Source organism: Doryrhamphus excisus, linkage group LG17 (assembly GCF_037039965.1).
Source record: "Doryrhamphus excisus strain RoL-2023G ecotype Guam linkage group LG17, RoL_Dexc_Guam_v1.1, whole genome shotgun sequence".
NCBI classification, from domain to species: domain Eukaryota; kingdom Metazoa; phylum Chordata; class Actinopteri; order Syngnathiformes; family Syngnathidae; genus Doryrhamphus; species Doryrhamphus excisus.
This window is the reverse complement of record NC_136373.1, coordinates 13058039-13071466: the sequence shown is the minus strand read 5'-3', so window position 1 is coordinate 13071466 and position 13428 is coordinate 13058039. Positions and strand designations below refer to the sequence as shown.

At 36.3% G+C, this 13428-nt stretch overlaps 1 protein-coding gene across 5 annotated transcripts in view; it reads left to right on the top strand.

Moving 5' to 3' along the window:
- Nucleotides 1-13428, top strand: part of LOC131136968 (receptor-type tyrosine-protein phosphatase U) — a 302752-nt gene that overhangs the window by 259130 nt on the left and 30194 nt on the right. For 3 of the 5 annotated variants that reach the window (XM_078798065.1, XM_058084358.2, XM_058084354.2), the window contains 4 exons: nucleotides 105-177; nucleotides 248-324; nucleotides 3710-3727; nucleotides 10457-10493. In XM_078798065.1, the coding sequence (XP_078654191.1) occupies nucleotides 105-177; nucleotides 248-324; nucleotides 3710-3727; nucleotides 10457-10493 (205 nt within the window). The remainder of the gene's footprint in view (nucleotides 1-104; nucleotides 178-247; nucleotides 325-3709; nucleotides 3728-10456; nucleotides 10494-13428) is intronic. The other 2 variants (XM_058084359.2, XM_058084356.2) reach the window with 1 other exon arrangement.

Here is a 13428-nt window from a genome sequence, read left to right as displayed (position 1 = left end):
AAATGTGTCCTATATCCATGAAACAAAAACCCAAGAGGTTAATGGAGAGAGAGACCCTGCTCCTGAAATATGTAATATATGTCTTTTTTTTTCTGTGTCCGTAGAGCTTCTTTGATGGTTGGGACTGCACGAAGAAGAAAGACAAAACCAAAGGGAGACATGACACCTTATTGGGATGTAAGTCATCTTTGTATAAAACAGGTATCCCAGTACTTTTAATACTTCAACACGTTTGTTCTTTGTTCAGATGATCGCCACCGAGTCAAGCTCAACCCACTCCTTGGAGACCCTAATTCCGACTACATCAACGCCAACTACATTGATGTAAGTTTTATTCTCTTTGTGCACCACTGAGCGAATCGTCCGTGAGGGTCTTCTGGCCCACTTCCATCCAATCAACAGCCTTCTTAGTTGTGTTCCTCCACATGTCATGCTTGTCGAATCCTGCAACTATATCCCCCCAGCAAAGACAAAGTCAGATATCACTTTTATTAAAACACAGCAGAATAAATCCATTTAATACCTTGCAGAGGAGATGAACCTTTTTTTATATTGTAGGATGCCACTAATCCCTTTTAAATTAAATAGACTTGATTGATGTTATTCAATGTCTAGATGGTGTGTGGGTGGGCCGGTGTGGTCGGGAATGGGGATCAGGGATGGAGTAATGATCCCCTCCATTGTTAACCTTGAGTGTTTTTCAGACATCCAGTTTCACAGTAATACTCACCTGTCATTAGTAGTTGCTAAATAGATTTCACACACTTTCATTCATACGTGTTGTCATTCATAATCACACCAGGAAAGAATATTTGGGTGGGGGGGAAATAAATAAGCTATGCCAGGTTGAAAAATATAGTTGTAGGTAACAGCTAAAGATAGAAATACGTGCTTGTCTCTGCTGTGGATTTACTGAGTTATGTCAAGGCAAGTGTGGCAATCTGATTCTTTGTCTCACAAGATTTATTTTGCACGCTTCGCACTGGGACTCGATACGGTGCTCTGTGAGAAGTTGAGACAGACCGCCCCCCCCCCCCCCCCCGCACCCCTCCCTATTTTTCTGTGAAAGGTTGAAAGCAGCATCCTGTTTCTCTTGAAGTCGTTTTTCACAATAACAAACTTATGCATGTTGGTCCTGTTTGATTTGGATTGGATTGACCTTTCATTACAAATCATATCAAGGAAAATGCTTGCCACTGCAGGAGTTTTTTTTTTTTTTTTTATGATGATAGCTGCTGGCGAGCTGCTTTTATGGAGGCATAACATTAAAAACCTGGCCTTTTGTTGCCGTGGATGCAGTCTAGCTAGAAAGATGTTACCTGACAAGGCCATCACAACAACATTAACAGCACTGATCTACTTGCCGTGATTATGTTACAATATTTTATATAGACAACTTCTCCGTCCTATCAGCAAGTCGGGGAGAAGGAGCAACAGGCTTTCTCTCTTTTTGTTGTTTAATGTCTGAGCCTTTGCTTGAGGAAGGGGTGCAGAGTTGGGCATATGTTTGACAGCCTCCCGTTTGACAGCTCCTCCTTTTTGGATAGGATAGATAGATACGTAGATACGTAGCTAGATAGGTAGATAGGTAGATAAGTAGATACGTAGGTCGATAGGTAGATACGTAGGTAGATAGGTAGATAAGTAGATAAGTAGATAGGCAGATACGTAGGTAGATAGGTAGATAAGTAGATAAGTAGATAGGCAGATACGTAGGTAGATAGGTAGGTAGATAAGTAGATACGTAAGTAGATAGGTAGGTAGATAGGGAGGTAGGTAGATAATTAGATACGTAGGTAGATAGGTAGATAAGTAGGTCAGTAGATACGTAGGTAGGAAGATACGTAGATACATAGGTAGATAAGTAGGTAGATACGTAGATACATAGATACATAGGTAGATACGTAGGTAGATAGGTAAGTAGATAGGTAGATATGTAGATACATAGGTAGATAGGTAGATAAGTCGATAAGTAAATAGGTAGATACATACGTAGGTAGATAGGTAGATACGTAGGTAGATAAGTAGACAGGTAGATAGGGAGGTAGATAGGTAGGTAGATAGGTAGATAAGTAGATACGTAGGTAGATAGGTAGATAAGTAGGTCAGTAAATAGGTAGATACGTAGGTAGATAAGTAGATACGTAAGTAGATAGGTAGATAAGTCGATAAGTAAATAGGTAGATATGTAGGTAGATAAGTAGATACGTAGGTAGATAGGTAGATATGTAGGTAGATACGGAGATACGTAGGTAGATAGGTAGATACGTAGGTAGATAGGTAGGTAGATACGTAGATACATAGATACGTAGGTAGATAGGTAGGTAGATATGTAGATACATAGGTAGATAAGTCGATAAGTAAATAGGTAGATACGTACATAGGTAGATAAGTAGATACGTAGGTAGATAGGTAGATAAGTAGATAAGTCGATAAGTAAATAGGTAGATATGTAGGTAGATAAGTAGATACGTAGGTAGATAGGTAGATACATAGGTAGATATGTAGGTAGATACGGAGATACGTAGGTAGATAGGTAGATACATAGGTAGATACGTAGGTAGATACGGAGATACGTACGTACGTAGATATGTAGGTAGATAGGTAGATAGGTGGATAGGTACATACGTAGATACGTAGGTAGATACGCAGGTAGATACGTAGATAGGTACGTAGGTAGATACGTCGATAGATACGTAGGTAGATAGATACGTAGGTAGATAGATAGATAGGTACGTAGATAGGTACGTAGATAGATACATCGATAGATACGTAGGTAGATAGATACGTAGGTAGATAGATAGATAATAATTTAAAGTTTTGGTTGTGCGTGTGGGCAGGTAGAGGGGCTTATTTGGCATTGAGCAGTCTGATGGCCAGGGGGGGGAAGTAGCTGTCTCTAAACCTGGTTGTTCTCCAGCGGATGCTGCAGAGCCTTCTCCCCTCGACGCCAGGCGAGAAAACAGTCCATGCTGGGGGTGTGTGGGGTCAGAGTAGATGCGATGGGCTCTTGATACGCAGCGGCTGTTTGCTATGTCCTTAATGGGGGGGGTCCAACAGTGCAGTTGAATACGTCATGGCTGCTGCATCTACAGGCATACAACCAAAGTCTCACAATTCCTGCTATTTATCAGAATTAACAAGAGCACATTATCTATTTTTATGGTCATGTTTCAAACATTATATTCACTACTTTTTCCATGTTGGAAGTAGAAATAGACACGCAGTTGTCCATCAGGTGGTCAAAAGGAGAATTGTTACTCTTTGATTACAGTTTGCTGAAATAACTGGAAACACCCTGTCCTGCTGTTGTTATGTTACTGAGGGAAGGAAATTACTAGTGGCACTACCTGTTATTTTGTCCACAAATGGTATCATTTTTATATCATTTCATAGTATTGAGTGGAGGCCATGATTTAAGGAGATAATGTAGAGGGACACGGTTTATTGAGCAATATTGTAAGTTAGATTCACAATGAATCTATGATCTTTAGAGATGTATGAGTGTGACTCCACTGTCAAAATGTACCAAATATTTAATCTCACCCCGCATTATTTTTCATAAATCACACACGCACACATCGTCCCACCTGTCTAGAAACCAAGCTGTCTACCAAAAAAAAAAAAAAAAAAAAATTCTCTCATTAACTAGCATATATGTCTTCTTTTTCTACCCCCCTCCCCATTTCCTCAACCTTGCACCCTGTAGATTCGGATTAACAGGGAAGTAAGTACTTCACCGCTTGTTCTTCTGCCTGCCATCGCTCGATTCTCCCCCTTCCTCTACCTGCTTCTCTTTTCTCTTTCCACTCCCCTCTATCCACAAATGCTCAGTGCACTTCAGGTTTGTGTATATTTGATATGATAAGCTTCAAAAAAAAAAAAAAATAAAACAATCATTTGAAAAGAACACAAGTAGATGGGTACTCCCAGCATGGAGGAACCTACTGTCTTTGTCAGTGCTAATAAGTGGTCCGGGCTCAGGATGTTAAGTTGCTATGGCAACCATCTCGGAGGAAGAGGAGGAAGCGTTTTTGCTGATAGTTTTGGCAGGAGCAAGAGGAATTGTGGATAGCAGGTCATTCATCTCCATTTTGAACATGTCCCCTTGTATCCCGATGCTCAGTTTAGCGATCTGTCAGTCAAATTGACGGGCTCGAAACATAAACATCAATATATAGAAAATATTATTGAGGGGGATTGTTTCTGATTTGATAGAATCGCATACGTTTTAGTTTTCTATCTCAACATGGCGACTAGTCCATGAGCTTTTCAGAAGGCGATGTCTTTTTCTCCTTGCAAGGTTAGATAAGCAGACGCTTATTTTCAGGAGGACGCTTGCTCATCCTCTGTGTCCACGCATTAAAGTCCCTCAGGTGATGTTTTGTGGTGTTTATTCCCCCTTAAGACTGTGAAGGTGACTTCATTGTTAATCCATGTTCACCCCCATCCCCTTACCATACTAAAACATCTGCCATGTATACCAAAGGCTGTTCCATCCTTTTGGTATAAGGGATCGAAAAGAACTCTTTGAAAACTCTTTGTGTTAATGATTCCACGCTCATTACCAGAACCTTTGTAAGATTCCGTTTGAAGACACGTTATTTTGTGACATGAGGTGGAGAATGCATGGAAGTCATTTTTTTTTTGAAGTTGAAACGGGTTTTGGTTGGTGAGTCTTTCATTTTGTGTTGTAGTCTCTCTTGCATTTTAAGTCAAATTGCTTTCACCTACAGAAAGGAAAATGTCAGCTAGATTTATGGAAACTTTCCATGAGAACTTTAGCTGAGGAATTTTGGAAATATTCAGCGTATTTCACATTGTAATAAGTACTAGCATTGACTGGATTCAAGTAAAACAAATATACAGTGGTGCATTTGTTACACTTGAATGTTTCACATCATCAAACAAACTTAAATTTTAATTGGCAACACAAATGCAGTTTTTAAATTAAATGTTTTTATTATTAATGGAGAATAAACCAAACCTACATGGCCGTCTGTGAAAAAAATTGAGCTCTATCAGTCTGGTAAAGGTTATAAAGCCATTTAGAAAGCTTTAGGACTCCAGTAAACCACAGTGAGAGCCTTTATCCACAAATGCCGAAAACCTGGAACAGTGGTGAACTTTCCCAGGAGTGGCCGCCCAACCAAAATAACCCCAAGAGCGCAACGACAACTCAACCAAAAAGTCACAAAAGACCCCACAACAACTTCCAAACAACTGCAGGCTCCACTTGCCTCAGTTAAGGACAGTGGCCATGACTCCACCATAAAAAATACAACCTCCAATCCTCCATTGTGGCTGAATTAACAACAATTCTGCAAAGATGAGTTAGCTCAAATTCCTCCATAGCGCTAAGAGACTCATTACATGCCAGCCAATCACAGGGCACATATAGACAAACAACCATTCACACTCACATTCATACCTATGGACAATTTGGAGTGGCCAATTAACCTAGCATGTTTTTGGAATGTGGGAGGAAACCGGAGTACCCGGAGAAAACCCACGGGGAGAACATGCAAACTCCACACAGAGATGGCCGAGAGTGGAATTGAACTCGGGTCTCCTAGCTGTGAGGCCACTGTGCAGCCTAATAACGAAAAAAAAAAATTAAAAACTGCAATTTTGTGTTTGGTTGTGTTGCCACTCACAAATATTTAAATTTGTTTGATGATCTGAAACATTAAAAAAAATATCTGAAAGGGGGAAAAAAATTTTGGCTAATAAGCACACCTACAAATTCCTAGTTGATGTTGAACACAGAGTATACCACTGGATATAAATATTGGATATATGATATGATATGCTGTATGTTCACACTGCTAGTTCTGACCTGTATCTGATCTGAGTGTGAATTGTACAATTGTTATTTTTTTTTCAAAAGCAACACAGACCTCATTCGTATGTGGTCATAAATCCATACGCGATGCAACCGCAGTCTGAACATTCGTCTCGCTATTATCTGAGCTATACGTTCATAAAAAGGCGACAAGTGGAAAAAAGAAATGGCGGATGAAGAAGCACAAACCAGTCAGCGGCAAAAAGAAAGAACTGATTGCTTATGTCAATGTCCCATCGCTTCTGGCTCTGATTCGTCCCCCTCCATGCTGCTTGGAACAGACGTTGCAACAAGTGCCTCACAAACCACCATAGCAAAAATGATCCCCCCCCCCCTTTTTAATCTTCTACAGAAAATAATTTGGTTTCACACAATCCTTGAAATTGCCACAAATGCGCCTGGACTGAGATCACGAATTGGAGCAGACACGCTGCACTTTGGGTGATGTCGGGTTTTGTCAGCGTGTGCGTCACTTCCTGGATGCTTTGTGTTCATTGGAAGGTTTATGGCCTCAGTCGCTCTGTGACTGGCCTGCGGATGCACAATGCAGGGTGGAAATTCCACAGAATTAGCATTAAATTGGATTGTTTTCTTTAAGATTATGAGAAAAGTTGATCATTTGTATAGACCGTTCCATAAATTTGAAGTCAATTCCTTAAAATTATTATAAAAGTTGATCCTTTTTATAGACCATTCCACAAATTTGAAGTCAATTCCTTAGGATTATTATAAAACTTTATCCTTTGTATAGACTGTTCTGCAAATTTGAAGTAAATTCCTTAAGATTATTATAAAAGTTGATCCTTTGTATAGACTGTTTCACAAATTTGAATTGAATTCCTTAAGATTATTATAAAACTTTATCCTTTGTATAGACCGTTCCACAAATTCGAAGTCAATTCCTTAAAATTATTATAAAAGTTCATCTTTGTATAGACCGTTCCACAAATTTGAAGTCAAATTCTTAAGATTATTATAAAAGTTGATCCTTTGTATAGACTGTTTCACAAATTTGAAGTCAATTCCTTAGGATTATTATAAAACTTTATCCTTTGTATAGACTGTTCCGCAAATTTGAAGTCAATTCCTAAAGATTATTATAAAAGTTGATCCTTTGTATAGACTGTTCCGCAAATTTGAAGTCAATTCCTTAAGATTATTATAAAAGTTGATCCTTTGTATAGACTGTTCCACAAATTTGAAGTCAAATCCTTAAGATTATTGTACAACTTGATCCTTTTTTTATAGACCGTCCCACAAATTTGAAGTCAATTCCTTAAGATTATTATAAAAGTTGATCATTTTATAATTCCACAAATTTGAAGTCAATTCCTTAAGATTATTATAAAAGTTGATCCTTTATATAGACCGTTCCACAAATTTGAAGTCAATTCCTTAGGATTTTTACAAAAGTTGATCCTTTGTATAGACTGTTCCACAAATTTGAAGTCAATTCCTTAGGATTTTTACAAAAGTTGATCCTTTGTATAGACTGTTCCACAAATTTGAAGTCAATTCCTTAGGGTTATTATAAAACTTTATCCTTTGTATAGACCGTTTCACAAATTTGAAGTCAATTCCTTAGGATTTTTACAAAAGTTGATCCTTTGTATAGACTGTTCCACAAATTTGAAGTCAATTCCTTAGGGTTATTATAAAACTTTATCCTTTGTATAGACCGTTCCACAAATTTGAAGTCAATTCCTTAGGATTACTATAAAGCTTTATCCTTTGTATAGACTGTTTTACAAATTTGAAGTCAATTCCTTAAGATTATTATAAAAGTTGATCCTTTATATAGACCGTTCCACAAATTTGAAGTCAATTCCTTAGGATTTTTACAAAAGTTGATCCTTTGTATAGACTGTTCCACAAATTTGAAGTCAATTCCTTAAGATTATTATAAAAATTGATCATTTGTATCAACTGTTCCACAAATTTGAAGTCAATTCCTTAGGATTATTATAAAACTTTATCCTTTGTATAGACCGTTCCACAAATTTGAAGTCAATTCCTTAGGATTACTATAAAGCTTTATTTTTGTATAGACTGTTCCACAAATTTGAAGTCAATTCCTTAAGATTATTATAAAAGTTGATCCTTTATATAGACCGTTCCACAAATTTGAAGTCAATTCCTTAGGATTTTTACAAAAGTTGATCCTTTGTATAGACTGTTCCACAAATTTGAAGTCAATTCCTTAGGGTTATTATAAAACTTTATCCTTTGTATAGACCGTTCCACAAATTTGAAGTCAATTCCTTAGGATTACTATAAAGCTTTATCTTTTGTATAGACTGTTCCACAAATTTGAAGTCAATTCCTTAAGATTATTATAAAAGTTGATCCTTTATATAGACCGTTCCACAAATTTGAAGTCAATTCCTTAGGATTTTTACAAAAGTTGATCCTTTGTATAGACTGTTCCACAAATTTGAAGTCAATTCCTTAAGATTATTATAAAAGTTGATCCTTTATATAGACCGTTCCACAAATTTGAAGTCAATTCCTTAGGATTTTTACAAAAGTTGATCCTTTGTATAGACTGTTCCACAAATTTGAAGTCAATTCCTTAGGGTTATTATAAAACTTTATCCTTTGTATAGACCGTTCCACAAATTTGAAGTCAATTCCTTAGGATTACTATAAAGCTTTATCCTTTGTATAGACTGTTTTACAAATTTGAAGTCAATTCCTTAAGATTATTATAAAAATTGATCATTTGTATAGACTGTTCCACAAATTTGAAGTCAATTCCTTAGGATTTTTACAAAAGTTGATCCTTTGTATAGACTGTTCCACAAATTTGAAGTCAATTCCTTAGGGTTATTATAAAACTTTATCCTTTGTATAGACCGTTCCACAAATTTGAAGTCAATTCCTTAGGATTACTATAAAGCTTTATCTTTTGTATAGACTGTTCCACAAATTTGAAGTCAATTCCTTAAGATTATTATAAAAGTTGATCCTTTATATAGACCGTTCCACAAATTTGAAGTCAATTCCTTAGGATTTTTACAAAAGTTGATCCTTTGTATAGACTGTTCCACAAATTTGAAGTCAATTCCTTAAGATTATTATAAAAGTTGATCCTTTATATAGACCGTTCCACAAATTTGAAGTCAATTCCTTAGGATTTTTACAAAAGTTGATCCTTTGTATAGACTGTTCCACAAATTTGAAGTCAATTCCTTAGGGTTATTATAAAACTTTATCCTTTGTATAGACCGTTCCACAAATTTGAAGTCAATTCCTTAGGATTACTATAAAGCTTTATCCTTTGTATAGACTGTTTTACAAATTTGAAGTCAATTCCTTAAGATTATTATAAAAATTGATCATTTGTATAGACTGTTCCACAAATTTGAAGTCAATTCCTTAGGATTTTTACAAAAGTTGATCCTTTGTATAGACTGTTCCACAAATTTGAAGTCAATTCCTTAGGGTTATTATAAAACTTTATCCTTTGTATAGACCGTTCCACAAATTTGAAGTCAATTCCTTAGGATTACTATAAAGCTTTATCTTTTGTATAGACTGTTCCACAAATTTGAAGTCAATTCCTTAAGATTATTATAAAAGTTGATCCTTTATATAGACCGTTCCACAAATTTGAAGTCAATTCCTTAGGATTTTTACAAAAGTTGATCCTTTGTATAGACTGTTCCACAAATTTGAAGTCAATTCCTTAAGATTATTATAAAAGTTGATCCTTTATATAGACCGTTCCACAAATTTGAAGTCAATTCCTTAGGATTTTTACAAAAGTTGATCCTTTGTATAGACTGTTCCACAAATTTGAAGTCAATTCCTTAGGGTTATTATAAAACTTTATCCTTTGTATAGACCGTTCCACAAATTTGAAGTCAATTCCTTAGGATTACTATAAAGCTTTATCCTTTGTATAGACTGTTTTACAAATTTGAAGTCAATTCCTTAAGATTATTATAAAAATTGATCATTTGTATAGACTGTTCCACAAATTTGAAGTCAATTTTTTAAGATTATTAATAAAGTTGATCCTTTTATAATTCCACAAATTTGAAGTAAATTCCATAAGATTATTATAAAAGTTGATCTTTTCTATAGACTTCCACAAGTTGAAGTCAATTCCTTGTAATTGGTCTCGATTCCCATATCATTGTTATTCCAGTTTATTATGAGTAAAAAATACTGTTGCATTTCTGAATTCCAAATTATTTCCATGGAAAGTTTCCTCCAATGATATTTCACAGAATGGTGCAACCCACATGTTTCATGTTTGATAAACAACAAACTTAAAATATGTACATTTTGTGTTTTACAATGGGTTCAGACATTGTTCGGTCGGCAGGCTGGACTCTTTACTGGCAAAACCTTCCCCCGAAGGAATCACATGTTGATAGATTTATTGCAGTTTTTTTTCTGTTATACCCGATCGAAAACCTGTGGTTTCTGGTGGAGACTGTGAGAGAAAAAAAAAAAAAAAGACACAGAGTCAGCAGTAGGTCCGAAAGCACTAAAACACCACTGTCAGAATGCGGGTGAGATGATTGGGAGGAAAAGGGTGAGACACACAGCTGTGTCTGAGACAGATGGCTTACTCAGCATGTCATCCCTTTTCTCTTTCAGGGCTACCATCGATCCAACCACTTCATCGCCACTCAGGGTGAGTGTCCTTGTATCGTGTGTGTGTGTGTGTGTGTGTTTCTGATGGTGAGCTGGGGTTTGTAATATATTAAGGATTATGAAGCCAGCGAACCCACTCATGCGCATGCACATTCAAAAGCGTTATGTAACTAGACTCTATAAGAGTTGCTTAATTAATCGTGAGGAAGAAGCAGATAATTAACACATTAGTTGTAGCTTCCCAGTCTCCGAGGTATCTTTGTTTCAATTGTGCTGTAGTTCAGGTGTCCTCAATTAAAAGTTAAAGGAAAAAAAAATGGACAATAAAGATCATCGTAATGCATAACATAGCATGCACCAGATAACATTTTAAAAATATATGTACGCTACATCATTTAAACATCGCTCCCTCACTCAATCATGTTTTCTTAAAATGTAATCAATGAATGAATGATCACTTCTTACTTTTTTTCTTTTTATCACTTTGTTTGAAACACTTAAAGTTTTGAATAAATAAATTGGATGCTAACTCGTTTGTTTGCTAGCATGCTATATGCGACGAGCATCGGCCGTCTCTTATGTCACTGCAGTCATCCTGAACTATTACAAGCATTATTGTTGCGTAATGTGACTAATAGGAGAGTGAAGTTGACTATAGGGGTGTTATTTCATGTGTACAGGGCTCTAATAATAATAATAATTATTATTATTATAATAATAATAATTGGCTGCACAGTGGTTGAGTGCTTAGCACGCAGACCGCATTATTGTTGCGTAATGTGACTAATAGGAGAGTGAAGTCGAATATAGGGGTGTTATTTCATGTGTACAGGGCTCTAATAATAATAATAATAATAATAATAATAATTATAATGGGCTGCTCGGCGGTTGAGTGGTTAGTGCGCAGACCGCATTATTATTGCGTAATGTGACTAATAGGAAAGTGAAGTTGACTATAGGGGTGTTATTTCATGTGTACAGGGCTCTAATAACCATAATAATAATACTAATAATGGGCTGCACGGCGGTCGAGTGGTTAGCACGCAGACCGCATTATTATTGCGTAATGTGACTAATAGGAAAGTGAAGTTGACTATAGGGGTGTTATTTCATGTGTACAGGGCTCTAATAATAATAATAATAATGGGCTGCTCGGCGGTTGAGTGGTTAGCGCGCAGACCGCATTATTATTGCGTAATGTGACTAATAGGAAAGTGAAGTTGACTATAGGGGTGTTATTTCATGTGTACAGGGCTCTAATAATCATAATAACAATAATAATAATGGGCTGCACGGCGGACGAGTGGTTAGCGCGCAGACCGCATTATTATTGCGTAATGTGACTAATAGGAAAGTGAAGTTGACTATAGGGGTGTTATTTCATGTGTACAGGGCTCTAATAATCATAATAATAATAATAATAATGGGCTGCTCGGCGGTTGAGTCGTTAGCGCGCAGACCGCATTATTATTGCGTAATGTGACTAATAGGAAAGTGAAGTTGACTATAGGGGTGTTATTTCATGTGTACAGGGCTCTAATAATCATAATAATAATAATAATAATAATAATAATGGCCTGCACGGCGGTCGAGTGGTTAGCGCACAGACCGCAATATTTGTTGCGTAATGTGACTAATAGGAGAGTGAATTTGACTATAGGGGTGTTATTTCATGTGTACAGGGCTCTAATAATAATAATAATAATAATAATGGGCTGCACGGCGGTTGAGTGGTTAGCGCACAGACTGCATTATTGTTGCGTAATGTGACTAATAGGAGAATTGAGTTGACTATAGGGGTGTTATTTCATGTGTGCAGGGCTCTAATAATAATAATAAAAATAATAATACTACTACTAACAATAATAATAATAATAATGGGCTGCACGGCGGTTGAGTGGTTAGCGCACAGACTGCATTATTGTTGCGTAATGTGACTAATAGGAGAGTGAAGTTGACTATAGGGGTGTTATTTCATGTGTGCAGGGCTCTAATACTACTACTATTAATAATAATAATAACAATGGGCTGCACGGCGGTCAAGTGGTTAGCACGCAGACCGCATTATTGTTGCGTAATGCGACTAATAGGGGAGTGAAATTGACTATAGGGGTGTTATTTAAATAATAATAATAATGATGATAATAATAATAATAATAATAATCCTAAAAGTCCTTCAATATTGTTGATTTTCACATGGAACTGGAAAATTAATACATAATTTCCTAAATAATTGTTATTTTGTCAGTAAAAAATGGTGAACTAAGGAAATACAGTAAATATTAAGAAACAGTTTGCATGTGAGCTGCTGTATTTTTTACTGTAATTACAATAATACTTCATTTTGAATATCAACAACCAAGAAAAACTTCTAAGCCAAGGGCGGGCATTTTGATTGGGTTAAAAAAATTTGGCTGGGGGACAGTCTGTATATACATATAGGTGGTCATCAAACAGAACAACATAATTGCTCACAGTGCAACGAAACAAAAACACAACACAACAGCAAGTTAACGCATCAGCTACTATTACCATGTGGGCGCTAAACAACTAAAGAGCTAAACAAAACACATAACTTTAAACTGTTATTTCCAACTGCCCGCAAGTCATGCTGGGTCCAGCGGCCACAACAATATGAAAAATAAACATTGAATCAAGAGTATGTTAACTTTTTGTTGACCTCCTCAACATATTTTGAAATGAATCAAAAATGTGACAAAATGTTGGGAGAAAGAGTATCACAAGCTACCCAGCATGCCTTGTAACAGAAATATATTGGTGTTTTTTGGCATGGATATTTATTTCTACACCCACATGGTGCAGTAGATAGGTCACTTTGTTGATGTGTTGTGTTGTTTGGATCACTTTTTTGTACAAGCTACAGATTTTTTGGCTATTTTGGCAACTCAAGCATGCCATGTTAAAGGTTTCAAAACAGGAATTTGGAAATGCCCTGATGTGGCCCCCGGCTTGCA